The sequence below is a fragment of the Salvia miltiorrhiza genome, chromosome 6 (genome assembly GCF_028751815.1).
Source record: "Salvia miltiorrhiza cultivar Shanhuang (shh) chromosome 6, IMPLAD_Smil_shh, whole genome shotgun sequence".
NCBI lineage: Eukaryota > Viridiplantae > Streptophyta > Magnoliopsida > Lamiales > Lamiaceae > Salvia > Salvia miltiorrhiza.
Window position 1 is genome coordinate 16625561 of NC_080392.1, and position 26897 is coordinate 16652457.

General features: G+C 37.6%; 4 protein-coding genes across 5 annotated transcripts; 2 read left to right on the forward strand and 2 right to left on the reverse strand.

The window, feature by feature from the left end:
* Positions 1-36: 36 nt before the first annotated feature.
* LOC130990216 (uncharacterized) lies at positions 37-2415 on the reverse strand. Of its 2 annotated transcripts, XM_057914445.1 has the most exons (4): positions 1870-2415; positions 1073-1632; positions 735-960; positions 37-649 (listed from the first exon to the last, which is right to left on the reverse strand). In XM_057914445.1, the coding sequence occupies exons 2-4, from the start codon at positions 1595-1597 to the stop codon at positions 189-191; spliced, it is 1212 nt and encodes a 403-aa protein (XP_057770428.1). In that variant the 5' UTR covers positions 1598-1632; positions 1870-2415; the 3' UTR covers positions 37-188. The 2 variants fall into 2 exon arrangements, with proteins under 2 accessions (XP_057770428.1, XP_057770427.1); XM_057914444.1 differs by having other exon boundaries at positions 1073-2415.
* Positions 2416-10613: 8198 nt separating this feature from the next.
* Positions 10614-12780, forward strand: LOC130990217 (uncharacterized). The gene is made up of 3 exons (XM_057914446.1): positions 10614-11025; positions 11538-11767; positions 12246-12780. Exons 1-3 carry the CDS (start codon positions 10653-10655, stop codon positions 12522-12524), a joined length of 882 nt encoding a protein of 293 aa, XP_057770429.1. The 5' UTR covers positions 10614-10652; the 3' UTR covers positions 12525-12780.
* An 11351-nt stretch (positions 12781-24131) lies between these two features.
* On the reverse strand, positions 24132-25115 carry LOC130990576 (uncharacterized). The gene has a single exon (XM_057914797.1). It carries the CDS (start codon positions 25113-25115, stop codon positions 24132-24134), a length of 984 nt encoding a protein of 327 aa, XP_057770780.1.
* Positions 25116-25280: 165 nt separating this feature from the next.
* On the forward strand, positions 25281-25841 carry LOC130990577 (uncharacterized). The gene has a single exon (XM_057914798.1). The coding sequence runs from the start codon at positions 25281-25283 to the stop codon at positions 25839-25841; it is 561 nt and encodes a 186-aa protein (XP_057770781.1).
* The last annotated feature ends 1056 nt before the right edge of the window (positions 25842-26897 follow it).

A 26897-nucleotide genomic window follows, 5' to 3' on the forward strand; every position in this document is an offset into this window, starting at 1 on the left:
ACAACACCAAAAAAATTTCAGAATAGTTAATCATCGGCATACATATTCAGGCCACAATAAGTTCACAAAAATGATGTCAAACATCAAGATGGAGCAGCAAGTTCTCCCCAAAGCACCTCTAAATCACATCCAAAACTAATGCACATATAACCACAAGTTTTAAATAATTCTACACAAACATTATCAAGTCAATCCATGTTTATATAGCTTTGCCACATGTCGCCTGCAATTGCATCCCTTAGTGCATTCCATTGTGGTGTAGACTCTACCCCGTCTATATACTCACAGTCACCCTCTGCATCTTCCTCAGGGTTCGAAGTTGCAATGTCAAACTCTTGCTCGATAGGGTCGTTGGGCATTTCTCCTCGAATGTAGTTGTTCAAAATGAAACAGGCCATGATCAAACGGTTCTGAGTCTTGACAGGATAGAAAGAATTGCTTCTCAATAGCCCCCATCGCATTTTCAGGATCCCGAAGGCACGTTCTATCACGTTCCGTGCATTTGAATGCCGTAACTTGAACAATTCCAGTTGATTTTGTGGCCTTGCTGCATTTGCCCCCCATTCCTTTAAATGATACCGAATCCCCTTGTATGGAGCTAGAAATCCATCACTGTTCGCGTACCCGTTATCGCAAAGGTAGTAATTACCTGCATAATTGATTTGTAGTGCTAGTTAAGAGAAATGCAGATGGTACAGAAATCATTAAAATGGTAATCCACCATCTTCATTTACCCTTTGGCACCCTCAAGCCGTTTACACGTGTCAGTGCATCGCGTAAAATTCTTGAATCCGCTGCCGAGCCTTCCCAACCAGGCAAAACGTAGACGAATTTCATATTTCGGTCACAAACCGCAAGTGTGTTTGTAGAAATCTGACCTTTCCGGGTTCGGTACCTCGGCTGGTCAGCATTGCTGACCTTGACATTGATGTAAGTGCCATCGAGAGCACCTAAACAACACTACAACAAAGTCTATATTCTTAGTTCATAACTTTGATAAACAACAGCAATTAGGCAGAATGTGTGAGATATGAGCTGCCAAAATGAAATTTGTATTTCAGAATCAAGTTACCTTGAACCATCGCCACCTATTGTCCGTGCAATCGGCTGAAACGGGAACCGGTTTCACAAGTAACACCGTGTGCAATTTTAAAATTGCCTTTAGTACAAGATGAACAAACTTTGAAACCGTTTGGCCGGAACGCCAGAAATCAAACCTAACAACTTTATTTTTTTTGTGGTGCGCTAAGATGGACAAAAACATGGCTATTTGTTCTTCAACCTTAATATACCTCCCATCAGATAACCCACCTAGCTCACGTAACACCACACAAAGCCTACCGAAAGTGTTGCGATCCATGCGTAAGTTTGCTATGCAATCAATATCGCTAACATCTACCAGCCTACTCATGTGCGTAACCTGATCAGGAATACGCTCTATAAAACTAAAAGCTGCTGGCCTATTATTTCTTTTTCGTTTACGCGATCTTGACATAACCATGATGTGATATGCTACCAAAACAAGAATTATGTTTTCCAACAAAATCTCTTCCATCAACAGGTATAAACACACAACGGTATCATCCTCAGTCGGCATGGTTATTCTCAACCAACAACAAGCAAAATATGTGGCTGCAAATAAATAACAAGTCAAGGACTATGAGTGCATATCTCGAGCATCATCAAAATTTCAGAAAATAGACCATCGATAGCAGATACAAGGAAACGATGTCAAAGCAAACACAAATCGAGGACTGTAAACAAGATATAGCGAAGGTTAATTGCAGGATACACCGTATATGGTTCCAGAAGTCCATGAAATTGCACATAGAAACTACAGTTTATGAGTTCCAGTTTAACAAATCGTACCTTAATCAAACAGAATGCTCGTGCGAAAGGGCTCAAGTGTTACTCTCCAGAGATGAACGACGCAACCCTTAAACTGCAATTGTTCGAAGAAAAAACTTAAATAAGAATAAATAGCAGCGATTTGGGTCTGTAATAATAAATAGCAGCAATTGTTCGAGGAAATAGCAGCGATTCAAATGGGAATAAATAGCAGCGATTCAAATGAAAATATTCAAATGCAGCGATTCAAATGCAGCAATTGGGTCTGGAGAATAAATAGCAGCGATTCAAATGAAGTGTGAAGATAGCAGCAATTGTTCGACGAAATAATCAGAGTATTGAGAGCAATAAAATTCTCCATAAGCATGCAATAATAACAAAACGGCTAAAGAGGAAGAATTAACCTCATTATATTTGGGTCTGAACCAAAAATCACCAGTGAAGAACAACGTAAACATTGCCCAAAAAAAAAAACTAAACCCTAACATGCCTTTCGAGAATCGGACGAAGCACAAGAGAAGGAGATGGTTTTCAAATTCGCGAGTCATGAAAAAGGTCACCAACAATTACCTGGGAATGGATCTGGGAATGGATCTGGCGTAAAGAAGTTACCAGTTCAAGAGCTCTGCTACGCTTTGTCGAAGGAGGCGACGAAATAGAGCGGGTTTTTTCATCACCATCTGATTTTGAAGTAATTGAGGGACAAAAATGTAAAGTTGAAATATAGTCTAAATCACTGTTCAAATCGGTATTAATGAACTGGGCGTGGGCAGCAGTTGTATTTTCTCATATCTACAGTGTTTTTGAGGCGGGCCGAGTGTTTTCAGCGGGCCTCCCTAATTATTTAAAGTGTCTATCAAACTGAGTGTTAATGAGATAAATACTATTTATCTAATCTAATATACACTATCAAACAGGCCCTTAGGGTTAATTACATATAAATTATTGAACTTTCAACAAATTCTCATTTTGCATACGAACTTTAAAATCTTTATTAGAATATACTCACTCGGCATGAATATGCTTGCGTAGTATAAATATGACCGTGTAGAAAAATAGAATTGACGTTATAATATATAGTTGTATGAAAACGGCGTCATTTTAGGCCCAAAGTTTGGCCGAAAAATGGACAAATATGCAAAATGAGAAAAAATTAATAATTGAGTAATTTTAATAAAATTTTAAAATCACATGCAAAATGAGAATTTATTGAAAGTTTAGTAATTTATATGCAATTAACCCTAATTTTTAATATTTTTCCCCAACCCCCTCCCCCAAAACCCAATTCCCTCAAAACCTTATTATCCTTATTTTGTTCCTAATATGTATTTACTATAAATAGAAATGTAACAAGTTCCATGGAATAACCTAAAACTGAATACGACTTATGTTTCGTGGGACGGAGGGAGTACATAAGTAAAGGTGTCCCAATGGTCGACCCAACTTAAAAAGTAAGTCTACCAATCCAGCCCGGCCCAATAATCACTTTTATATACAAAAATATCAGGCTAAAATGGGCTATATGATTTTTTGCTTTGAAATCTTTTTGGGCCTGAAGCTCTATGGCCCAATCTAGCTCGGTCTATACATTTTTGACAATTTTATATTTAAGTTCAAATTTTTATTATTTCATAAGTCAAAACCCGCTTCGTTTTATATTTATGTAGTATTTAAAAAAAAAAATCATTTCTACAGTTATAGTTCCACATCAACCTACTCCATTTGCGATGATCTTACTAACCTTTCACGTACAGAAAAAGTCGTTTGAAGATATATTTGTATTGTTTCTTGTGGTATTTCTAAGTAATTTCACAGTTGGCCAATATTGGGCTATTTTTCTTTCGCGCGCCAATATGTTTTTGAGATACTAATACATATTATATAATAAAACTATATATTATATTAATAAATTAATGAACTAATAATTAAACTAGTGCAAATTAGCTTGATTTGAAAATATATTTTGGCACGATTATTAAAAAGAAGAGTGATTAAAGGAGAAAAATGATAAAAAGTGATGAAATCCACAATTTTTTGTGAGATAAAGGTATTTTCTATTTTAAAAATGATCATTTGTAATGGGACAACAAAAAATGACAAGAAGGGCCATATGTAGGACAGAGGAAGTATAAAAGAACAATATTGTAATGGTTTGGAAGACCAATTTTTCTAATTGGCTTCTAGACGTTGTTCTTTTCGATTCTTCATAATATAATTCTTCTCTTTCGCTTAAGAAAAAACATAAAAGAAATTTAGAAAATTAACACAATAATGACATTCACAATAATTTTTATATCATAATTATATCGATGCAATAATGGCTCGAACACTATAGTAAACCAAAACACACCTTTAATCTCAGCTATTAACCTCTTACTGCTTGATCAATATACATACATATGCAGTTATATTTCAATAAGTAAGAAAATGGTCTAAGACTAAAAGGCAATATAAAATAATCCTATAATTTTTAGAAACGGAGGGAGTATTATAAAAGGATTTATTACGCCAAAAATCATGAACTATACCCCAATTTTCAAACTTTCCATGAACTTTTTTTTTTTTTTTAAATCAAAAATTCCCTGAACTTAAATGCCTGAACAATTTTTCCACGGTTTTTACCTCCGGTGAAGGTCCGGTCTTAGCTGGCGCCTACGTGGCAATACTGAGCTAACATGGCGCCTACGTGGTAATACCGAACAGATGTGGCGCCTACTTGAAAAAAAATAAACAAAAAAATAGAAATAAATCATTTTCCCTCCCCTTCCTCCAGGTCGGCCGGTGGACCGCAGCCAAAGGACTGCCGCTGCTTTCCTCCGGCGAAGCAGCGCCGAGGACCACCACCTCCGCCGAGGCAGACACCTCGTTCGATCGGCGACGCCTTCGCCTGACTCTCCTACCTCCACAATGAGGTGACAACCATTGCTCTTCCCTCCATTTTACCGCCGACCGCCGCTCATCTTCTTTGTCTAGAAATAATCCTCCTCCCAAAACCTGCAACGCCGCCGCTGCTGACTGAAGAAGTGGAGCAAGTGACCAACTCCGGCGCCATCGCCGCATTTCCATGGGTTCCCTGAAGGCGGCGTTGTAACAGACCCAAATCAAAACCCTAGGACTGCGAAGGCGGCGGCGCGTGACCTGGTGGCGAAAATGGGCTCCCCGAAGGCGGCGCGTTTCCATGGGTTCCCCGAAGGCGGCGACACGCAGACCCAAATCGAAACAACCCTACTATTTCCACTGTCCACCGCTTTCCCCCACCACCATCACCAGATCTGCCGCCCCCTCTCACTCCACCGCCCACCGCCTTCCCCCACCACCCCGCAGATCCGCCTTCCCCTCTCTCTCCCTCTCGCGTTTTCTGCCCATCAGAATAGCGCCGCCGCCTCTAACTCCACCGTTGCCTCTCTCTCCACCGTCCACCACCATCACCAGATCTCCCGCCCCACTCTCTCCACCGCCCACCGCCTTCCCCCACCAGATCTGCCACCATCACCAGATCTGCCGCCCCTCTCTCTAATCGAAGTAAAAAGGGCGAACCCCCAGTCCTCTCAACTCTGGAAAAATTGCCGCCCTGGTTCGACGTCTTCCTTGGCCGGAATCGCCGTTTGTCGTCTCAGTGCCGTCGGAGGAAGGCTCCTCAAATCCGCCGCCTCCCTGAGAGAGAGGTTTGGGCTCAAAACGATGTCGTTTTACCCCCCTACTAAACGACGTCGTTTTGATTTCCGTCCGGCAGTGCCACGTCATATTTCAGGCTACTTAGAAATGCCATGTCAACACTCAATTTGGGGATTTTTGAATATCATGGCAAAATTGTTCACCACTTTAAATTCAGGGAATTTTTTATAAAAAAAAAAGTTCATGGAAAATTTGGAAATTGGGGTATAGTTCATAATTTTTGGCATAATTAACCCATTATAAAACGGGAGAAAGACACAAGTAACCAAAATGAGATACTTTAGGACTTATATAGCCACCACTTTTAAATCATGACTTTAGGGGTCAAAAGTCATTGAAAAGACAAAATAACCCTTACTAATTACTAAATAAAAATAAAAGAAAACTAAAATAAATTTTAGTAACTTATAAAATATAAAATAAAACAAAATAAAAATCTGAATTTGACTTAACAATTAAAAAATCTAAAATTTGCCTTCACAATTAAAAAGAAAAAAAAGCCCTAATTAAACGTGAATATGAATAGGAACAGTTCTTCTTCCTCCCATTTCAAATTTTTGTGCGCTTCTTCTTCTTCCTCATACCCACCAGCGGCGACCTCCCCTCCCTGCAGCAACGGCGACCTTCCGCTAGAAATCTCCACCGGCGGCGGCGACCTTCCACTCCAGCGCAGCGACGGCGGCGACCTTCCTCTCCAGCGGCAGCGACTTCGGCGACCCTTCCTCTGTGGCGCGGAGCACTCCAGCCGGCGGCGCGACCTTTCCTCAGCGGCGGCGACTTTTAGAAGCAGCAGCTTCCTCTCCAGCAGCAGCCGGCGACGCGACCCTTCCTCGTTCTCTCATTCTTGCCGGGCATCGGTGTCAAGAATGCTCTGTTATGTGCTTGACCTTAGTAAAGAACGAGGACAAGATGGAGTTCAGCAAAATCCTTGAGGTTATAAAGGCGGTTTTCTTGCATTAGTGTGAGCGGCGGTGTTGATCTTGTGAGGTGCGGGATTATGGTGGTGATGAGAAATGGCGTGGCGTTTGCTGGGGCGTTCGATGATTTTATCAGCTTGTTCATCGTTCTGAATTTTGTGGGAGGGGGTGCTGGGGTAACGGGTGACGCGACTGAGGGGGACGGAGGGGAGGGAGCCGGTGGAGGTGGAGCGGCGTGGCTGAATGTTGCGCCGCCCGAAGACGAGGTTGAAGAGGCCGCACCCGGAGTGTTTCTGAGCTGTAGTGCTGTCTCCCATGAATTATTAGCGCAGAGACATTCAACTGATTTCTCTTGGACAAATCTAGTTTTTTTTGGGCAAATCTTGGCCACGCGTGCGATTAGGAAAGGATTTAATCGACTGAAGATTAAAGATTCATATCCATGAATAATTAGTTTACTTAATCAGAACTCTTAACTTTGAGTGGAAAAAAGAAATTGAGTAGTGCAGATAATGTGTAAGATTAAAAGTCTTAATTTATTGTTTTTGAAATTTTAGTAAGACCTTTCAAAAAATGAATGCTAAAATATTGATTTTTTAATTGTGGGTATAATTTAAAGTAATTTCTTAGGTGAGTTTATTATGGTTGTAAAAAATTTATTGGAAAATGATGGATAAGAAAATATTATTTGTATTTTTCTCACTTTTTATCATATGTTTATTATCACATTACTACCAAAGATATTATTCAACATTAGAAACAAAATTAGTGAAAATGAGCTGCCGAAGAAAATATTTTAATCTGCTTAGATAACATTTTATAATAATTAGTATTAATTTTATATAAATATAAAAATTAAAAATATTTTCCCGTGCAATTCACGGGATGCAAATGCTAGTTATATGTAAAATAAGTAAAATTCAGTAACACGTTAGACATTACTCACTCTCACGGGATGCAAATGCTAGTTCCACTGAAATTGATGCCTACGTCGGATCAATTTTGTCAGACGGACTCAAGTAGTTGCGGCCCCTTCTGCACCATGATACTCGATCGTCTCGTGACGAGTACAGAGCATCACCGAGGGTCTATCGACGAGCAGTACCTGTCCCAGTATAGACTTCGCGTTGGTCGTCGGATCTTTTCTGTTACTGTTTGATAGCATTTAGTTAGATTATGATTTGTGATGTTTTGAACTATGACTTAGGTTGTTTTGGATGTGTACGAATTTATCTAACTATTGTGCACTTATTTTCAATTATATCTATTGTTAACCCTTGAATTTGACATAGGAGATTAAAAATCCAAATTTTCGATGCCCCATGTCCTTTGAATCGGGAAAATAGCAAGAGTTCTACGGTGCACGATGACAGTGCACAACTACTTACACATTTTAACAACTACGTACACAGTCGGCCACAAACGGGGCATGTTTTAGTAATTCCTATGCAATTAAGTGAAATTAAGTATGCAATTTCAATTAATAGGCATTATATTCAATAAAAATGAGTCAATAGTGTTCAATTCCATTACCCCCTCAAACATATTGGACATATATCGCATGAGAGTTAAGTATACTAAGAGTACGTGTTAGAGTACATATGATAGCATCGTAGTAATTGATACGTGTTTGATAAAAAAAAAAGTATTCCATTTGATGTGTTAACCCTTGAATTTGACATAGGAGATTAAAAATCCAAATTTCCGATGCCCCATGTCCTTCGAATCGGGAAAATAGCAAGAGTTCTACGGTGCACGATGACAGTGCACAACTACGTACACATTTTAACAACTACGTACACAGTCGGCCACAAACGGGGCATGTTTTAGTAATTCCTATGCAATTAAGTGAAATTAAGTATGCAATTTCAATTAATAGGCATTATATTCAATAAAAATGAGTCAATAGTGTTCAATTCCATTACCCCCTCAAACATATTGGACATATATCGCATGAGAGTTAAGTATACTAAGAGTACGTGTTAGAGTACATATAATAGCATCGTAGTAATTGATACGTGTTTGATAAAAAAAAAAGTATTCCATTTGATGTGTTAACCCTTGAATTTGACATAGGAGATTAAAAATCCAAATTTCCGATGCCCCATGTCCTTCAAATCGGGAAAATAGCAAGAGTTCTACGGTGCACGATGACAGTGCACAACTACGTACACATTTTAACAACTACGTACACAGTCGGCCACAAACGGGGCATGTTTTAGTAATTCCTATGCAATTAAGTGAAATTAAGTATGCAATTTCAATTAATAGGCATTATATTCAATAAAAATGAGTCAATAGTGTTCAATTCCATTACCCCCTCAAACATATTGGACATATATCGCATGAGAGTTAAGTATACTAAGAGTACGTGTTAGAGTACATATGATAGCATCGTAGTAATTGATACGTGTTTGATAAAAAAAAAAGTATTCCATTTGATGTATTAACCCTTGAATTTGACATAGGAGATTAAAAATCCAAATTTTCGATGCCCCATGTCCTTCAAATCGGGAAAATAGCAAGAGTTCTACGGTGCACGATGACAGTGCACAACTACGTACACAGTTTAATAACTACGTACACAGTCGGCCACAAACGGGGCATGTTTTAGTAATTCCTATGCAATTAAGTGAAATTAAGTATGCAATTTCAATTAATAGGCATTATATTCAATAAAAATGAGTCAATAGTGTTCAATTCCATTACCCCCTCAAACATATTGGACATATATCGCATGAGAGTTAAGTATACTAAGAGTACGTGTTAGAGTACATATGATAGCATCGTAGTAATTGATACGTGTTTGATAAAAAAAAAGTATTTCATTTGATGTGTTAACCCTTGAATTTGACATAGGAGATTAAAAATCCAAATTTCCGATGCCCCATGTCCTTTAAATCGGGAAAATAGCAAGAGTTCTACGGTGCACGATGATAGTGCACAACTACGTACACAGTTTTACATAATCAACTGTGTACGTATTATACTCAACTGTGTAGAAAATAAATATTGTATTTAAGTGAGCTTAATTAATCACTTAAATTATACAATTTAACTTAATTAATAAAAAAATAAATAATATACTTGATTAGTCACTTAATTAACTAGCTAATTTAACAAAATTAAATATTTATTAATTTTTAATAATAAATTATTAAGATTTTTACGAGCTTGTAATTCAAATAGTTTGTTAATGAATATATTAACAAAATCAAATAATAATTAATTAACAAATTCAAATAATTAATAACAAATTCAAATAATTAATAACAATGCACAACATTTTTTTTTATTGTGGATGCAACTGTGTTTCTAACTGTGTAGTTAAGAACAGTTGAGCTCCCAACTGTGTAGCTAAGAACACATTCATAGCTCCCAAACTGTGTCATCAAAATCAACCATTTATGTTATATTTTTCACACTCAATGTGGTCTTAGACGTGAATAAACTAAATTTTTTCATTACAAAACAACAAATCATGAATTTGATATCAATATATTTTAAACTGTGTCATTTACAAATACAACTGTGTTCTGCAAAATTACTGTTCACCGCTCACTAAAATCGAAAAGTAAGACATACAATTGATACATTTGCCATGAATTTAACATACATACCTAAATACAATCAGAATGCCCAAAGAATTTCGTCCGACCCAAGTGTTTTCAAATAACAAAATCGCTATTTTTTTGGGGAAAATTTTCGTGGGTTTCCACCAAAAAAGAAAAGAATGAAGAAGAAGAACACAAATCCACTTTTCATCCATTTCTTCACCAACCTACCTTACATTAGCATTTATTATCACATTAATTTAGCTGTACGAACCATCTTAACCTACGAAAATCAAAGATACAATGAAGAATAAGATCGGCAGTTTCATTAATGGAAGCCATGGAAAGAGTAATGGAAGCCATGGAAAGAGAGAGAGAGAAGATGAAGAGGGGTGGGTGAGGAGTAACTTTTGCTGAGTTGGCAGTTGGAGGTGGGTGAGGAGTAAATTCAATTTTTCTTTATTTTTATTTAGCAATTAGTAAGGGTGAGATTGTCTTTTCATTCCATTTTGACCCCCAAAGTCATTCTTTAAAAGTGGTGGCTACCAAAGTCATAAACTATATGCTTTTGGCTACAAGTGTATATTGTCACTTATAAAACCATATAAATTTTGAAGAATTTAAATTAGAGAATCAGACGTCTCTCTCTAGAACAGAAATGTCGTCGGCAAGCAGAAGCGAGGTGGCTTCCAGCTTGGAGCCGTGGCTTCAGCTTAACAACAAAGTCGTGATGGTGACCGGCGCGTCGTCGGGGCTGGGCCGAGAATTCTGCTTAGACTTGGCCAAATCTGGCTGTAGAATCTTAGCCGCCGCTCGACGAGTCGACCGATTACAATCGCTTTGCCATGAAATCAACAACCGCATCGGCTCGGCCGATTCGAACGAGCCTGGATACGGCCGAGATCGAGCTCGAGCCGTGCCTCTGGAGCTCGACGTCAGCGCAAGTGCCGCGACTGTCGAAGCTGCGGTGGAGAAGGCTTGGGATGCTTTTGGGAGAATCGATGTTTTGATTAACAATGCCGGCATCAGAGGTAAAACCGAATTTCCTTAAGCAAAAATGTGATTCCAAAATTTATCTTTTTTAATCGCTTTGTTTTGCGCTGGATTTCTTTTAATTATTTTGGAAATTTGATGAGATTCGTTGCTAGGGTTAGATACTTTGGTTAATCTAATTCGAATTGATTTTGGTTTATTTGCTAATCTTTATTGATTTGTGAAAGTGTCAAATTTGTGATTTGGATAGTTTGAAGTTGCTGCGTGATTTTGTGCATCCATTGGTTAAATATTTCAGGAATAAACATTGAATGCTGAAATTACGCATTGAATTTCTGGTAGTCGATCCATAATCAAAAAAGTGTTTGTGATTGTTCCAGAAGAAATGAAACAAAAGATATGGTAGAGCTAGGAGCCTAGGACAGTTACTGTAAGAGGTCAACCCAATGATAGATACGGAGATGCATAAATAGATCGATACAAACATCATGAGTTCTGTAGTTCGAGCGCTTTCTTCCACCGTGGTATTGATATTCACGATTAATTGCAGGTAGTGTGCACACTCCACTGAATTTGTCGGAAGATGAATGGGATAGTGTCATTAAAACAAATCTGAAAGGAACGTGGTTGGTTTCAAAGTACGTCTGTGCACGCATGCGTGATGCTCGAGAGGGTGGATCCGTGATCAATATATCATCTACCGCAGGTCTCAATCGCGGGCATCTTCCTGGAAGCCTAATCTATGCCACTTCGAAAGCTGCTGTTAACTCCATGACAAAGGTAATCTTTTGTCGCAGTTTCCATCTCCGTTTTGAGAAACCGAAGTAGTGAATCCTAAGAACAGAGTTTGAGACTATGCTGCCCTTTAAGAACAAATGTTGCTCACATCAAGTATGTTTCTTGCTATTCATTTGTTCTGGATGTGTAAGAGAACTTTTCTCCAAGTGGAAATTGTGAAAAGCTTTTGTCTCCTGAGAAGCACTACATTTTACATGACTACTATATCCCCATTGAAATCAGATAGTGTTTATTTAGAAAACTGGCTGCTGAATTTCATCCTATATATACAAATCATGACCACGTCTCTAGAGTCTAGCCAGATGCTGATGTTCTTGTCTATGGCTTCCTCACCCCACGGCTATTTCCATGTTTTCTATTGTGCTGTCATGCTTGTTCCTGAATGTTTCATCTTATGATCCTCATTGCTGCTTTGGAGACGAAACTGTTGCTAACATCTTCGTCATCACATTGCACACAGGTCATGGCGCTCGAGTTAGGGGCTTATAAGATTAGAGTGAACTCCATATCTCCTGGAATTTTTAAGTCGGAGATAACGGAGAGTCTGATACAAAAAGACTGGCTCAAGACCGTAGCATTCAAGACGATTCCTCTACGAACTCACGGCAAGTCGGATCCAGCTTTGACATCACTGGTGCGGTATTTGGTCCACGATTCTTCGGAATACGTAACGGGCAACAACTTCATTGTCGAAGCTGGAGCTACCATAACCGGTATCCCGATATTCTCCTCTCTTTAGACTGTAGATCTAGCATTTTCTGTGGTAAATTTGCCTGCTAATTTAGTGAAGATTTGTTTCCCTACCTCAACAGTTAGCTTGCACGAGATAAATAAATTCGAACCATAGAAGCCATCCTTTCTGTCTTGCTCCAGCTGTTGGAGCTATTATACAATAGCTTTAAGATTAAAATAATGCAGCATCTCCACCAATATACTCTATTAATTGATGACATTTATTGTAATTAATGCAAAATAAATACCAGGGTTTATAATAATAATAATGTACAAAAAAGGTAGCGCAATGAATAATGTTGCGCCAGAAATAGAGCTTGCACCAGAATAGATCAATGAAACAGCGCTAGGTTGAAGAGCTCTTAATCTGTAAAAAAGGGAATCAACGTTATTTTACATTTCCCGTTGGAGCTTTTAAGGGGGTGATGAGCTCAATTCTAAATTCTAATACTATAGTATTAGAGCAAGCCCAATTTGATGACGATCTGTTTGATCATATTGTAGTTGCTAACGAGTCATACCGATCTACACGTATAGGAGCGTGAAGCCATCATTTTTGTTTCACGTCAACTTGATGAATGGTTCTGCTTCCGTATATAAGTTTGAAACATCATCTCCCTTTATAAGGCCTTTTGAAGGGATGATGGACCTAATTTTAATTTGAACTAGTCAGATCTCATCTTGAAAAAAGTTTATTAGAACTCGATAGCCTAAAATAAGTCAAATAAGTCGAGTTTGAACTTTGACATTACTCTATTTACATTAATCATCCAATTAACTTGACATGTTTTAAGAAAATAATGAATTTTAGTAAAATATTACTTTTTTGAGATTTTTTTTATTTTGTTAATTTGCTAACGGCCATTCTAGTAAAACTATTTACCTACCACTTCATTTTAAGGTCATTTTAGTAGCTACTTAGGGCATCTCTAGTTGTTGGAATTATTATACAACAATTTTAACATTAAAATAATATAGAATTTTAGTTTCATCTTTAGCAATTTGCTTTATTATACAATAAAAAATTTCAAAGAATAATTTTTTAAGATGCTCACTTGCATGAGACTAGTCTCATATATGAGACCACACCGGGTACGAGCTAGGAAAGTCTCCGGGTTGGATCGTCAGATCCAGCAAGTCAAGCTGGGGGCGGGCGAGTTAATCCATGTTTACAAAAAATTATACTAAATTAGGTTAACACCTAAGTTGAGGATCAAATTCAAGATCTCTAGTTTATTCGAAAGACCAATGTCTTATCCACTGTTTCACAAAGCCTTTTAATTTTTATTATAAACTTTATTTATAAAAGGGTTAAGGTGCAGATACACCCCTGACGTGGATACCCCTAGAGCGTTGACCCCCCCATTGTCGACCTTGGCGCAAAAATCTCCCCCATAGTCCAGAATAAGGATCCATTTAAACCCATTGCATAGACGACTATTTGACGCCGTTTTCTTAATTTTTTTTATTTTTTTTGTGGTCATCTTCTCCGGCTGGATTCCTTCAAATTTTCCGGCGACATTCATTGTCAAAAGGATAAATCCCCATTTTCTTCATCTTTTCTCAAAACTGGAACGACTGCTCTCTCTGGTTCAGCAGGATCCCGTTGTACCTGCACGCATTCTCCGGCCTCGTCGGCGTCCCCCTTCGATGACCACTTGGTCTCCAAGATGTGTAGCTTCACGTTCTTGTACCCTAGCTTCTCCACGGCCGAATTCACCTCATTGATTTGGGCATAGAACATGTTGTCGCAGTGGAGATCCGACTCGGAGTCCATGATTCTGAATCCCTCAAACAACACGGAATCAAGAGGTATCTGCTTCGGATACACACCAGCTTCTGATTGAGGTCCCGCCGGAACACCGTCGCTGACGGAGGGTACGACACGTCAAGGACATCGAGGTTGTGCGAGGTCATCACGGCGACTTGCCCGTGGAGGCTGAGCGAGACCAGAGCGGTTGTTCAATTTTGCACTGAAAAATTGAAGGAATTCAGCGAGATAAGATGAAAAAAAAAGGCGTCAAACAACCGTCTATGCACTGGGTTTAAATGCACCCTTATTCTAGACTATGTGGGAGGTTTTTGCGCCAAGGTCGACAATGGGGGTCAACGCTCTAGGGGGTGTCCACTTCAAGGGTGTATCCGCACCTTAACCCTTTATAAAATCATAATTGATTATATGAAAAGTCTCATTTATGAATAGTCTAATTTGTTATTAAGAATTTATTCTTAAGAAAATGTTTTATTTACTTTTAAGAAAAGTTTTATTTGGTTTTATATATGAAAAGCCTAATTCACATTTAAATAAAAGTCTCATTTATGAATAAAAAATCTTATTTTCTTTAGAAAAAAGTCATATTTGATTTTATGAAAAGTACATATTATATTCAAGCAAAAGTTTCATCTACGAATAAAGAAATCTTAAAGTATTATTTTCTATTAGGAAAAGTCTTATCTGATTTTATGAAAATTACTCCATCCGTCGACCAAAAATAGTTCATTTTTGCCATTTTGGGATGTCCACAAAAATTAGTTCATTTCTATTTTTGGACATTATCTATTACATTGTGGGCTCTATTATCTACTCGCAATATAATTAATTATCATTATAAACATTATTTTTTAAGTGGGACCCTTTCTCCACTCACAATACGATAATCACATTTATTAAAACCCGTGCCGTCTACCTTTAGGACCATTTTTGGTGGACGGAGGGAGTATGATTTAGATTCAAGAAAAAGTTTACGAATAAAAAGTCTTAAAGTCTTATTTGTTATTAAGAAAAGTTTTATTTGCATTTAATAGTAAAAGACTCATTTACGAATGAAAATTCTTAAAATTTTATTTGCTATTAAGAAAAGTCTTGATTTTCATTTAAACTAAAGTCATATTTGTGAATACCGTGTCAAGACTTATTTGATTTTATGAAAAGTCTTATTTGCGTTTAAGCAAAGTCTCCTTTATGAATAAAATGTCTTAAAGTCTTATTAATTTGCTCCAAATAAAAGTCTTATTTGGTTTTATGAAAATTCTTATTTGTTGGTCCCGGGGGAGAGTATGTACTGGTAAATGAGGGAGGAAAATCTTTTTGCCCCGTTTCAATTTGAGTGTTCAAAGGCATGTGGCTGGGATATAGATCAGCTTACTTAGGTATGCAGTCTGTTGTTTTGAGAAACTCACGCCCAACAGATCAGTTGTCTATTATGCTGATTATTGGTCAGCAAGTCAGTTATAATAGAAATTGAAGCGTATGTGAAATATGGTGGTGTGTTATAACTCGCTTGAAAAATCTTGTCTTTTATTTTTTAGCTCGTGCAGAGTTTACTTTAAGTATCGGTGATTTGAGTCATCCTGATAAAACATGAAGATAAATGAAATGCAAATGCTGAGTGCCAATGCAGGTGGTCAGTGTGCTGAAAGTTTTGTCAAGTGAAGCAACACTAAACCAAAATAAAGATTGTAAAAATACAATCAATTTTCTTGTTTGAAGGTGTTCAGTTTGTTGAGAGATTTGAAAAACAGTTTAAACAAAAACAACAAAAGTACAGTAAAAACATAAAGTACCGCACACAAGCAATTTAACGTGGTTCGGAGAAACTCCTTCTACATCTACGACCTTGATAAATAAATAGGGGAATACCTTAATCTTGGATTCATTGTTTTATAGCTACAAGTCAGCTTGACCAGCCAGTTCACCTTAGTCTGATCACATGGCTTACACGACCATGGCCTTGAGCAATTTACGCTGTTTCAATACCGTACTGAAAAATTCTGCAAATTGTCACCGTATGCTATTTCGATACAGTATTGAAACTACGTAAATTGCTCAAGCTCATGGTCGTGTAAGCCATGTGATCATACTAAGGTGAACTGACTGGTCAAGCTGACTTATAGCTATAAAACAATGAATCCAAGATTAAGGTATTCCCCTATTTATCAAGGTCGTACCAGTTGCTTCGTCAATTTTCAGACTTCTGGAGTTGTAGCTTACTTGCCGACTTCTCTTCACTTCTACACTTATCTTTTACAATAACTGAGAGTTACAAAGGGAATTTTTTCCAACTAAGTGAATACATTGTTACAATGAAGAACCATTGAAATGATTCATTGTGTTTGGATCTTGACTTAGGATGTTTACAATGAATAACGCCTAGTCTAGAAACTTCTAATGTAAAAGTTTGAACTTGAAATTTTATAGTGAAGAACAAGTTCCTCATAAGCAATTGTAGTTCTCGAAAGATTAACCAACAAAGTTAAAAATAGAATGACATAATTAATGCCGGAGAGCCTCCCATACATATCTTGAGCTTCTATCGTACATATAAACAGAAATATGAATAGAACTGTCGAAGAGAGCTTTCTTCAAAATCCGATATATTGTCCATTGAAATCTTCCCGTTGTATGAAGGAATGACCATGATAGCTGAATATGCACATTCGTACGTTGATGTTGATATTGGACAGACCTCCTTGTACCCTTTTTTGAAAAGCGGGATTCACATTTAATACAGACTATATAGCATTAAATGTCCAGAATGACTTGATACACTTTAAGGGTTGACTTCTCTTTAAGCTTGTCGACTTCAGGGCTGGTGTGGCATAAGTGAATCTGAACACGTGCCAGCTTCTGATACTTTAATTGATAAGCTTGAGTAGACTGATGGTTCCATCATTTCGTGTTTTAGTGCAACAAAGTTTTCGTGCTGGTGGCTTGACACGAACCCGATCAGCTTGGCTGTCTGCTGATCCTTTACACCGGAATTCCTTCATTAGTGTGGTTCTCCTTCAGTTGGATCGTTAGTTGGTCTTCCTTAACATCTTGATCTTCAGTATTGTAGCAGCCTTCGACCTCTTTAGAGAATTTTTCTAAGTCTTTTCCTCTTAAACTTAGGATTCAGCATGCTGCATTTTAGCTGAGAATTTCCTTATCCTTCAGCTGGTTTTGGTCATCATCAAGGTTCATGTCGTTGGGTTTTGGCATTAATCAAAGGGTTAAGGTGCAGATAAGCCCCTGAAGTGTGAGCCCTTAGAGCGATTTACTCCCCTTACTAACTGTGTGTGCAACTTACCCCCTAAACTGCCAAAAATCGCACATTTAACCCCTTCTTGACTAACACCGTTAGTCAACGTTAGTTAGTAAATTTTTTCTTTTGTTTTTTTAATTCTACTTGTGGGGCTCACCTTCGTTTTTTCTTCTTCTTCTTCTTCTACGCTTTTTCTTCCTCCTCGAGACCCGCCGCGGCCTACGCCGCTTTGCTCGATTCCAGAAACAGCTTCTCCGGCAACCTATCTAGAAATTTCAACAACCTCACGAATTTGAGGACTTTGTACTTGGAAAATAACAAGTTGACCAGACCGATTCCTGATTGGAATAACCTAATCAGCCTCAGAAATTTCAACGTTTCCTTCAACGTCGGAGTAACTGGATCAATTCCGTCGAGTTTAGACATTTTTTCCGATCAATCTTTTTTAGGAACCTCTCTGTGTGGCAGACCTCTGCCTTCTTGCCCAAGTAGTGACTGAAACAAGCTTTCCGGCGGAGCAATAGCCGGGATTGCAGTAGGATCCTTGGTAGCATTACTTATAACTATTTGTGCATTCTTGGTTTTGTGGAAAACATACAGAAGCAGAAAAGTCCTTCCGCAGAGGTCTCCGGCCCCCGCGTTCCCCCGCCCGACGGCAAGAGAGTCGAAGCACAGAGCAATACAGCGAGATGAAGAAGGACGACAAATTGGTGTTTCTGGGAAAGACGCGCATGTTTTCAGCTTGCAGGAATTGCTGAGCGCTTCAACAGAGGTGATGGGGAAATGGACGGTGGGGTCCACGTATAAGGCGTATTTCGAGAGCGGAATTGAAGTGATTGTGAAGAGGTTGAAGAAAGTGTCGGTTTCGGAGGGCGAGTTCAGAGCCAAAATGGAGGAGATCGGAGCGCTTCTTCATCGGAATCTGGAGCCTCTCAGGGGCTACTTCTACGGCACCATATGCGCTCCACTCGTAAGGCTTGCCGGAGTCGAGCAAGGCAGCGTAGGCCGCGGCGGGTCTCGAGGAGGAAGAAGAAGCGTAGAAGAAGAAGAAGAAATGAAGATGGGCCCACAAGTAGAATTAAAAAGACAAAAAAAAATTTAAAACTAACGTTGACTAACGGTGTTAGTCAAGAAGGGGTTAAATGTGCGATTTTTGGTAGTTTAGGGGGTAAGTTGCACACACAGTTAGTAAGGGGAGTAAATCGCTCTAAGGGCTCACACTTCAGAGGCTTATCTGCACCTTAACCCTTAATCAAAACATAGAATTTTTCCAACATTATTTTACATTTAAGCAAAGTCTCATTTACGAATAAAATATTTTATTTACTCTTAACAAAAGTCTTATTTGATTTTATGAAAAATATTATTTACATGTAACGGGCCCGCACACAAGTTTTTATTAAAAAAATAAAAATATAGATAAAAAGCAAAGCCTTATTTACGAATAAAAATTCTTATTTATTACTCCCTCCGTCCCATAAAAATATGCATAGTATGAGACGACACGAGTTTTAAGAAATCCTGTAAAGTATAATGTGAGTGGAGAAAATGTCCCACATTGATTGTGATGTTTAGTGGGAGAATTATTAATATAAGGGTTATTAGCCTATAAATACACGAGCTTTTTATATTTTCTGAAATTTAACATGACTTTTATTTTTAGCCTACAAATACATGAACTTAACATTTTTTTTATTTTTAACATCGACATGAAAAAACTCTATTTATTGTTGAGGTGGAGGTCAGAATACATGATGTGGACTACGAAATATGCACTTGAATAGAGTAATTTGATTCATTATTTTGATTAGAGAGTGAATGACATGGTATACCGGCCTTCACGTTCATAGTAAATTAGAATTTTTTTCTCGTCGATGTCAAAAATCAGAAAAAATGTTAAATTCGTGTATTTGCGGGCTAAAAATAAGTCATGTTAAATTTCAGAAAATATAAAAAGTTCGTGTATTTACAGGCTAATAACCCTTAATATAAATGGGCTATGCATGTTTTTATAAGACAGATAAAAAAGAAAAATTATGTATATTTTTATGGGACGGAAGGAGTATTAAAAAAAAGTCATATTTATCATTACGAAAAGTTTTATTTACACGAGGCTCTTTCACACCCGAATAGTTGTTCCCACTATTTCTTCTTAATTAGGATCTACTATTACTTTGTCCTCGTAAAGCCATGTCATTAGTCATTGAGGCTCTTTCCGCTCTCAAATTTAATATTCCAAAATTTTAAATTCCTAAGACATATTTAAAATATAACTATATAAAATTCTGAAAATAAAAATGACAGGTATTACAAGAGTCCACGGTGACGAGGCGGCATACGGACGCCGGCTGAGGGAGGGGGGGGGGGGGGGGGGAGGGAATATTAGGGTATTAAAATATATTTTTTAGTTCAAGTGGCATTTTTTTGTGTTAGTGTCATTTTCGGCGGCCACAATGTCATTTTTGCCCCCACAATGTCATTTTCGATAGCCACATCGGAGAAAATCGATGATCGAACATAATTTAGAAGAAAATAATAGGTTATGGATGTTGAAAAATTTTAAAGAATATGTGTAATTTCAGAAAAGGTTTTACAGGCAATTACCCCATTATTTTTTTTAAAAACTTTTTTATACTATCAGGTTTTATTATTGTGAATTTTTTTTCTATATTCAGTTAAGTTATATTTTTATTATATTTATAATCTTTTATATGATAATTGAGTTAATAGCTATTTTATATATTAAAAAATATAAAAACGTTTCTCGTACATTGCATGAGTGCAAATGCTTGTTGAGTTTAATCATATGTCAACGAAGAACCCTAAATGCCGTTTGATATCCATGTTGGGAATTGTTGTGATTAATAAATGCAAGATAAGTAATACAAATAAAATGATATGTTTTATGATTAATCTATTTAGGTGTTTGATAAACAATAATAAAAATAAAAATAACATAAAATAAATGTTTGGTACAATAGATTATTTGCTAAATTAAGTTATATATTAACGAAAATAACCTATCAATATTTTAAAATTGAGAACTATATATATCCTCCATTGCTGAGGAATACTTGCTCTGCCTACCAGAAATACTCTTTTCCTTCCCAAAGCCACCCTCACTAATCCTTGTTTCCCCAAATTCCAGAATATTGGATTTTTTGTAAGAAACCACAAATTTGAAGGGTTTCCGCTCCTTGAGCTGCGTACAAAAAATACATTATACGATAAGCAAAGAAGGGAAAAATCATGATCTGTAACGCTAATTAGCAGCTTCATATGCTCTTCAGGCATGACTTCCTTCACAGCATCCACACCACATTTCTTTACAAGCATTTCAAGAAGTTGTTTGACCTACACATATAATTAAAATTAGCAAAAGGTAAAACCTTCCTATCAATTAGGGGTAAACGAACCAAGTCGCTCGCGAACTATTCGAGGCTCGGCTCGAAAAAAGCTTGTTCAAAATTCGTTCGTTTTCTAAACGAGTCGAAGTCGAGCCCGAATCCGAGCTTGATAAAATTATCGAGTCGAACTCGAGCCTGTGCGGTATCAGCTACATAAACATGGAAATAGTTAATACATTTCCTTTGCATTAATAGTTAAATAATCAAGGATAAGAAATACCAAATAGTTGTTCTTGTATGATGAGTCGTAGCCTTTCTTCAAAGTAATCGAAAATTCTGGCTTCTCCATTCTAAAATGTAAAGGGAAAAATTTTAAGGAATGAGAGTTTGCATATTAAGAAAACAGAGTGCGTTAATCATCATAACAAAGCTAAAACCACATAATTATAGCATGTGTAAGGGAAAAAAAATATAGAATCGTACAAAACTCAGCAAAAAATCAATTCCTTAGTTTGAAAGTAGCAAAAAATGAAAAGAAATAAAAAACTCAAATGAAACATAAATTGAAATTGAAGAAATTTGAAATGCACGATACTGAAAGAAAAATTTAGAATACGTTCTATACAAATAAGAAAACCTAAGCAAAAGTAATTGATATTTATTCAGACTAAACATGCAAAATTTTCAATAGTAATGGAATTTCTATCATGTACAAGTTAGTGTATTAGATAGCAGAACTAAATAGGTGAAACGGTTTTTTCGATAAATACAGGATGAAAGTTGTAAACAATTTGCATGATAAAAAAACTTGCAAACACATTAACATATTTTTTTTGTGGAGAGAGTGAGAATGATTTACCGTTGATATTCTGGACGCTTTGGATGATAGAAACGACGGCGGTGATGGTTGAGAAGGGTTTTGTGAATGATGGGTTGGGTAAAAGTTAAGAAGATGAAGAAGAAGACGAAAAAGAAGAAGAAGAAGTTTAAGTGAGTGTGTTTTGTAACACCCCAATAACTTAGATTTATTTTATAAGTTTAATTAATAGTATTTTCTTGTATAGCTTATTTTTTTAAATAATTACATGATACATATAGATATGCACCATTAATTTTATCTAGACTATTATTATTATTCTTATTATTATTAGTATTATTTTTGTTTCCTATTAGAACTAGAACACTTTAAAAACTAGTATAAATATGGGATCTATTTTCAAACCCTAAAACAGACGGACACACTAATTAATTAGGGTTTTAGAGAGTAGAGAGGGCCAGAAACGTGTAGGCAGTTTCTCCCTTGGGACTTTCATAGAACGTTGTCCATCCAACGGTGAAAGCTGAGCGGGATACTGTTCAGAAGATCTGAGCTGGAGTCAGATTTTCGCAGGAAATCAAGTTCTGGCAGTTTCGGGAGAACGGCCATAACTTCCTCCACAGAACTCCGATTCAAGTGAAACAGGCGGCCACGGAAAGCTCTCTCGAAGACGAAGAAGTCGTATTTCTGGGCAAAATACGATTTGAGAACGTTTGAGGCTTCAAACGAAGGCTTGAAGCTGACTGGTCTGTTCAGCTGCGATTTTGACGAATTCTTCTGGTGCGGCGCTATTAAGACCTTCATTCCGGATTTTAGTTAATTGCCTTCGACTTTAAGGTGAGGGATTATATGCTTGTGGTTATATTCATGTATGTTTTTATATGCTCTTATTTTATATTTGATTATACTTGCTCAGCCATGTAGAAATACATGTTCAGAATGTCAGCCATGTTGAAATACATGTTCAGCCATGTTGAAATACATGTTCAGGGGCTTTCAGTTCGCCCATCAGATTATCAGTATATGTGTATGACAATGTGAATTATTTGCATGTTTAAGCGTATGTGAATATATGCATGGTTCTTCACTGAGTATATTTTCAATATGCTCATCCCTTATCTTTTCAGTTTTGCAGTTTTGAAGTCGAGGTGGCCATGGAAGTCGAGAATGACTAGAGATTTAGTATTTCCATAGAAATTTTAGTTGAACATGTCACTTTCTTTTAGTTTATCTTTTTCTTCCATGTTATTACTTTGATTTCGGCAAGTTGATTTTAAATTAGTTTAAATTTTGAAAGTCAAGAAATTTTATTTTTAACTATTAGTTCTTCAAGTTTTTAGTTTGAAAAGTTTAAGAAAATTGGGGTGTTACATAGATACCACTATGTAACGCCCCAATTTTCATAAACTTTTCAAACTAAAATCTTGAAGAACTAATAGTTAAAAATAAAATTTCTTGACTATCAACATTTAAAATAATTTAACATCAATTGCCCAAAAACTAATATAGTAACATGAAATAAAAACGATACACTGAAAAGTAACAAGTTCAACTTATATTTTCTATGGAAATACTAAATCTCTAGTCATTCTCGACTTCCATGGCCACTTCGACTCTGAAACTGCAAAACTGAAAAGATAAGGGGTGAGCATATTGAAAATATACCCAGTGAGAAACCATGCAAATATTCACATACGCTTAAACATGCAAATAATTCACATTATCATATACATAAACTGATAATCTGATGGGCGAACTGAGAGCTCCTGAACATGTATTTCAACATGGCTAAATTTCTGAACATGTATTTCTACATGGCTGAACATGTATTTCAACATGGCTGATTTTCTGAACATGTATTTCTACATGGCTGAACATGTATTTCAACATGGCTAATATTCTGAACATGTATTTCTACATGGCTGAGCAAGTATAATCAAACATGAATAAGAGCATATAAAAACATACATGAATATAACCACAAGCATATAATCCCTCACCTTAAAGTCGAGACTAAAAATTCAAATCCGGAATGAAGGTCTTAATCGTACCGCACCGATTCTGCATGCTTTTCGTTCCGTGTGCGTGTGTTTTTTAGAGTTTGAAAAATAGATCTCATATTTATACTAGTCTTTAAAGAGTTCTAGTTCTATTAGGAATCATTAATAATAATAATAATAATCTAGATAAAATTAATGGTGCATATCTATATGTATATATATCATGTAATTATCTAAAAAAATAAGCTATGAAAGAAAATACTAGAAATTTAACTTATATAATAAATCTAAAAAATATGGGGTGTTACAACCTTCCCTACTAAAAATAATTTCGTCCTCGAAATTCTAGTCATGCTTCTTGTGTCATCATAACTTGCTCTATCATAAGCGATCTTATAGGCACACTAACTTCTATTTTATCAAAACTTATCGTACCTTTTTAAGGTTTTTCCGTCTCGTCTTGTTGTCCCATATAGAATAATCGTCCGTTTCCTCGCCTTTCGGGTTCTCTCCCTCTCTTGTCTGGACAAAATGTTGCTTTATGCCCCGGTTTGCGGCAAAAATAACAAACTCCTTTTCGATACATGCATTCTCCGGTGTGATACTTGTTGCACTCAGAACATTGTGGATAGGATCGTGGCGTTGCCTCGTTGGGTTTGTCGTCCATTCTCTCCTTCTTATTTTGCACATCTCTTTCTCCATCATTTGGATCCTCCCATTTCCTCTTTTCACTCCTAACCATATCCTTATGTGGTAGTTTATCCACTTCCAAACCGCCTCCACTTCTTGCGCTCGTCTCACGGCCAAAGCATAATCCACAATTCCTTGTGCCGCCAATATTCCTCGGATTTCTGGTCGTAGTCCCCTTAAGAACCTATCCGCCTTTTGGTCATTGGTGTTGACTAGGCGTGTGGCATAGCGTGAAAGTTGGTTGAACTTTCTCTCGTAGTCGGTGATGGACAGCCCTCCTTGTTTGAGATCCAAGAATTCGGCCTCCTTTTGATTGCGGTAGGAGCGTGGAAAGTATTGGTTGGTCACAATCTCCTTGAACCTATTCCATGTAAACCCTTGTCGCGCTTGCTCAGTCATGGATCGCTTAAAGGACTCCCACCAATGGCTAGCATCCTCACATAATTGAAAGACAGCACATGAAACCTTGTGGGCATCGGTGCACTCGATATGTTTAAATATTCTCTCCAGCTCTCTTATCCATTCCTCTATTGCTAGGGGTCCGCTCCTCCCGTCAAATCTTGGTGGATTATAACGTCGGAACTGCTCTACGACTACGCTTGTGTTATTGCGTTGTGGGTTTTGCGCACCTTGAGCTTGTTGTTGAAAGAATCCTTGCATTGCGGCGATAAATTCTTGCATCCCGTTTTGTTGATCGGTAGGGGCTCTACGGGGTGGCATGGTTCTCACTTAATCAAGAAGACAAACAAATTCAATTTCTAAGTGAAACCTAAATTCTGTAAATTGCAAGAAGAACATGAAAGATTAAGCGAGAATTTGCGATTTACAGAATTTAGGTTTCACTTAGAAATTGAATTTGTTTGTCTTCTTGATTAAGTGAGAACCATGCCACCCCGTAGAGCCCCTACCGATCAACAAAACGGGATGCAAGAATTTATCGCCGCAATGCAAGGATTCTTTCAACAACAAGCTCAAGGTGCGCAAAACCCACAACGCAATAACACAAGCGTAGTCGTAGAGCAGTTCCGACGTTATAATCCACCAAGATTTGACGGGAGGAGCGGACCCCTAGCAATGGAGGAATGGATAAGAGAGCTGGAGAGAATATTTGAACATATCGAGTGCACCGATGCCCACAACGTTTCATGTGCTCTCTTTCAATTATGCGAGGATGCTAGCCATTGGTGGGAGTCCTTTAAGCAATCCATGACTGAGCAAGCGCGACAAGGGTTGACATGGAATAGGTTCAAGGAGATTGTGACCAACCAATACTTTCCACGCCCCTACCGCAATCAAAAGGAGGCCGAATTCTTGGATCTCAAACAAGGAGGGCTGTCCATCACCGACTACGAGAGAAAGTTCAACCAACTTTCACGCTATGCCACACGCCTAGTCAACACCAATGACCAAAAGGCGGATAGGTTCTTAAGGGGACTACGACCATAAATCCGAGGAATATTGGCGGCACAAGGAATTGTGGATTATGCTTTGGCCGTGAGACGAGCGCAAGAAGTGGAGGCGGTTTGGAAGTGGATAAACTACCACGTAAGGATATGGTTAGGAGTGAAAAGAGGAAATGGGAGGATCCAAATGATGGAGAAAGAGATGTGCAAAATAAGAAGGAGAGAATGGACGACAAACCCAACGAGGCAACGCCACGATCCTATCCACAATGTTCTGAGTGCAACAAGTATCACCTATTTTCAAACCCTAAAACAGACGGACACACTAATTAATTAGGGTTTTAGAGAGTAGAGAGAGCCAGAAACGTGTAGGCAGTTTCTCCCTTGGGACTTTCATAGAACATTGTCCATCCAACGGTGAAAGCTGAGCGGGATACTGTTCAGAAGATCTGAGCTGGAGTTAGATTTTCGCAGGAAATCAAGTTCTGACAGTTTCGGGAGAACGGCCATAACTTCCTCCACAGAACTCTGATTCAAGCGAAACAGGCGGCCACGGAAATCTCTCTCGAAGACGAAGAAGTCGTATTTCTGGGAAAAATACGATTTGAGGACGTTTGAGGCTTCAAACGAAGGCTTGAAGCTGACTGGTCTGTTCAGCTGCGATTTTGACGAATTCTTCTGGTGCGGCGCTATTAAGACCTTCATTCCGGATTTGAATTTTTAGTCTCGACTTTAAGGTGAGGGATTATATGCTTGTGGTTATATTCATGTATGTTTTTATATGCTCTTATTCATGTTTGATTATACTTGCTCAACCATGTAGAAATACATGTTCAGAATATTAGCCATGTTGAAATACATGTTCAGCCATGTAGAAATACATGTTCAGAAAATCAGCCATGTTGAAATACATGTTCAGCCATGTAGAAATACATGTTCAGAAATTTAGCCATGTTGAAATACATGTTCAGGAGCTCTCAGTTCGCCCATCAAATTATCAGTTTATGTATATGATAATGTGAATTATTTGCATGTTTAAGCGTATGTGAATATTTGCATGGTTTCTCACTTAGTATATTTTCAATATGCTCACCCCTTA

Coding starts and splice junctions, on each gene's coding strand:
- LOC130990216 (XM_057914445.1), bottom strand. CDS start 1,597: ATGCCGACTGAGGATGATACCGTTGTGTGTTTATACCTGTTGATGGAA. Junction 961..1,072: donor ATAGGTGGCGATGGTTCAAG/GTAACTTGATTC, acceptor ACTTTGTTGTAG/TGTTGTTTAGGTGCTCTCGA. Junction 650..734: donor CGGCTTGAGGGTGCCAAAGG/GTAAATGAAGAT, acceptor TCAATTATGCAG/GTAATTACTACCTTTGCGAT.
- LOC130990217 (XM_057914446.1), top strand. CDS start 10,653: ATGTCGTCGGCAAGCAGAAGCGAGGTGGCTTCCAGCTTGGAGCCGTGG. Junction 11,026..11,537: donor TAACAATGCCGGCATCAGAG/GTAAAACCGAAT, acceptor GATTAATTGCAG/GTAGTGTGCACACTCCACTG. Junction 11,768..12,245: donor CTGTTAACTCCATGACAAAG/GTAATCTTTTGT, acceptor CATTGCACACAG/GTCATGGCGCTCGAGTTAGG.
- LOC130990576 (XM_057914797.1), bottom strand. CDS start 25,115: ATGCCACCCCGTAGAGCCCCTACCGATCAACAAAACGGGATGCAAGAA.
- LOC130990577 (XM_057914798.1), top strand. CDS start 25,281: ATGCCACCCCGTAGAGCCCCTACCGATCAACAAAACGGGATGCAAGAA.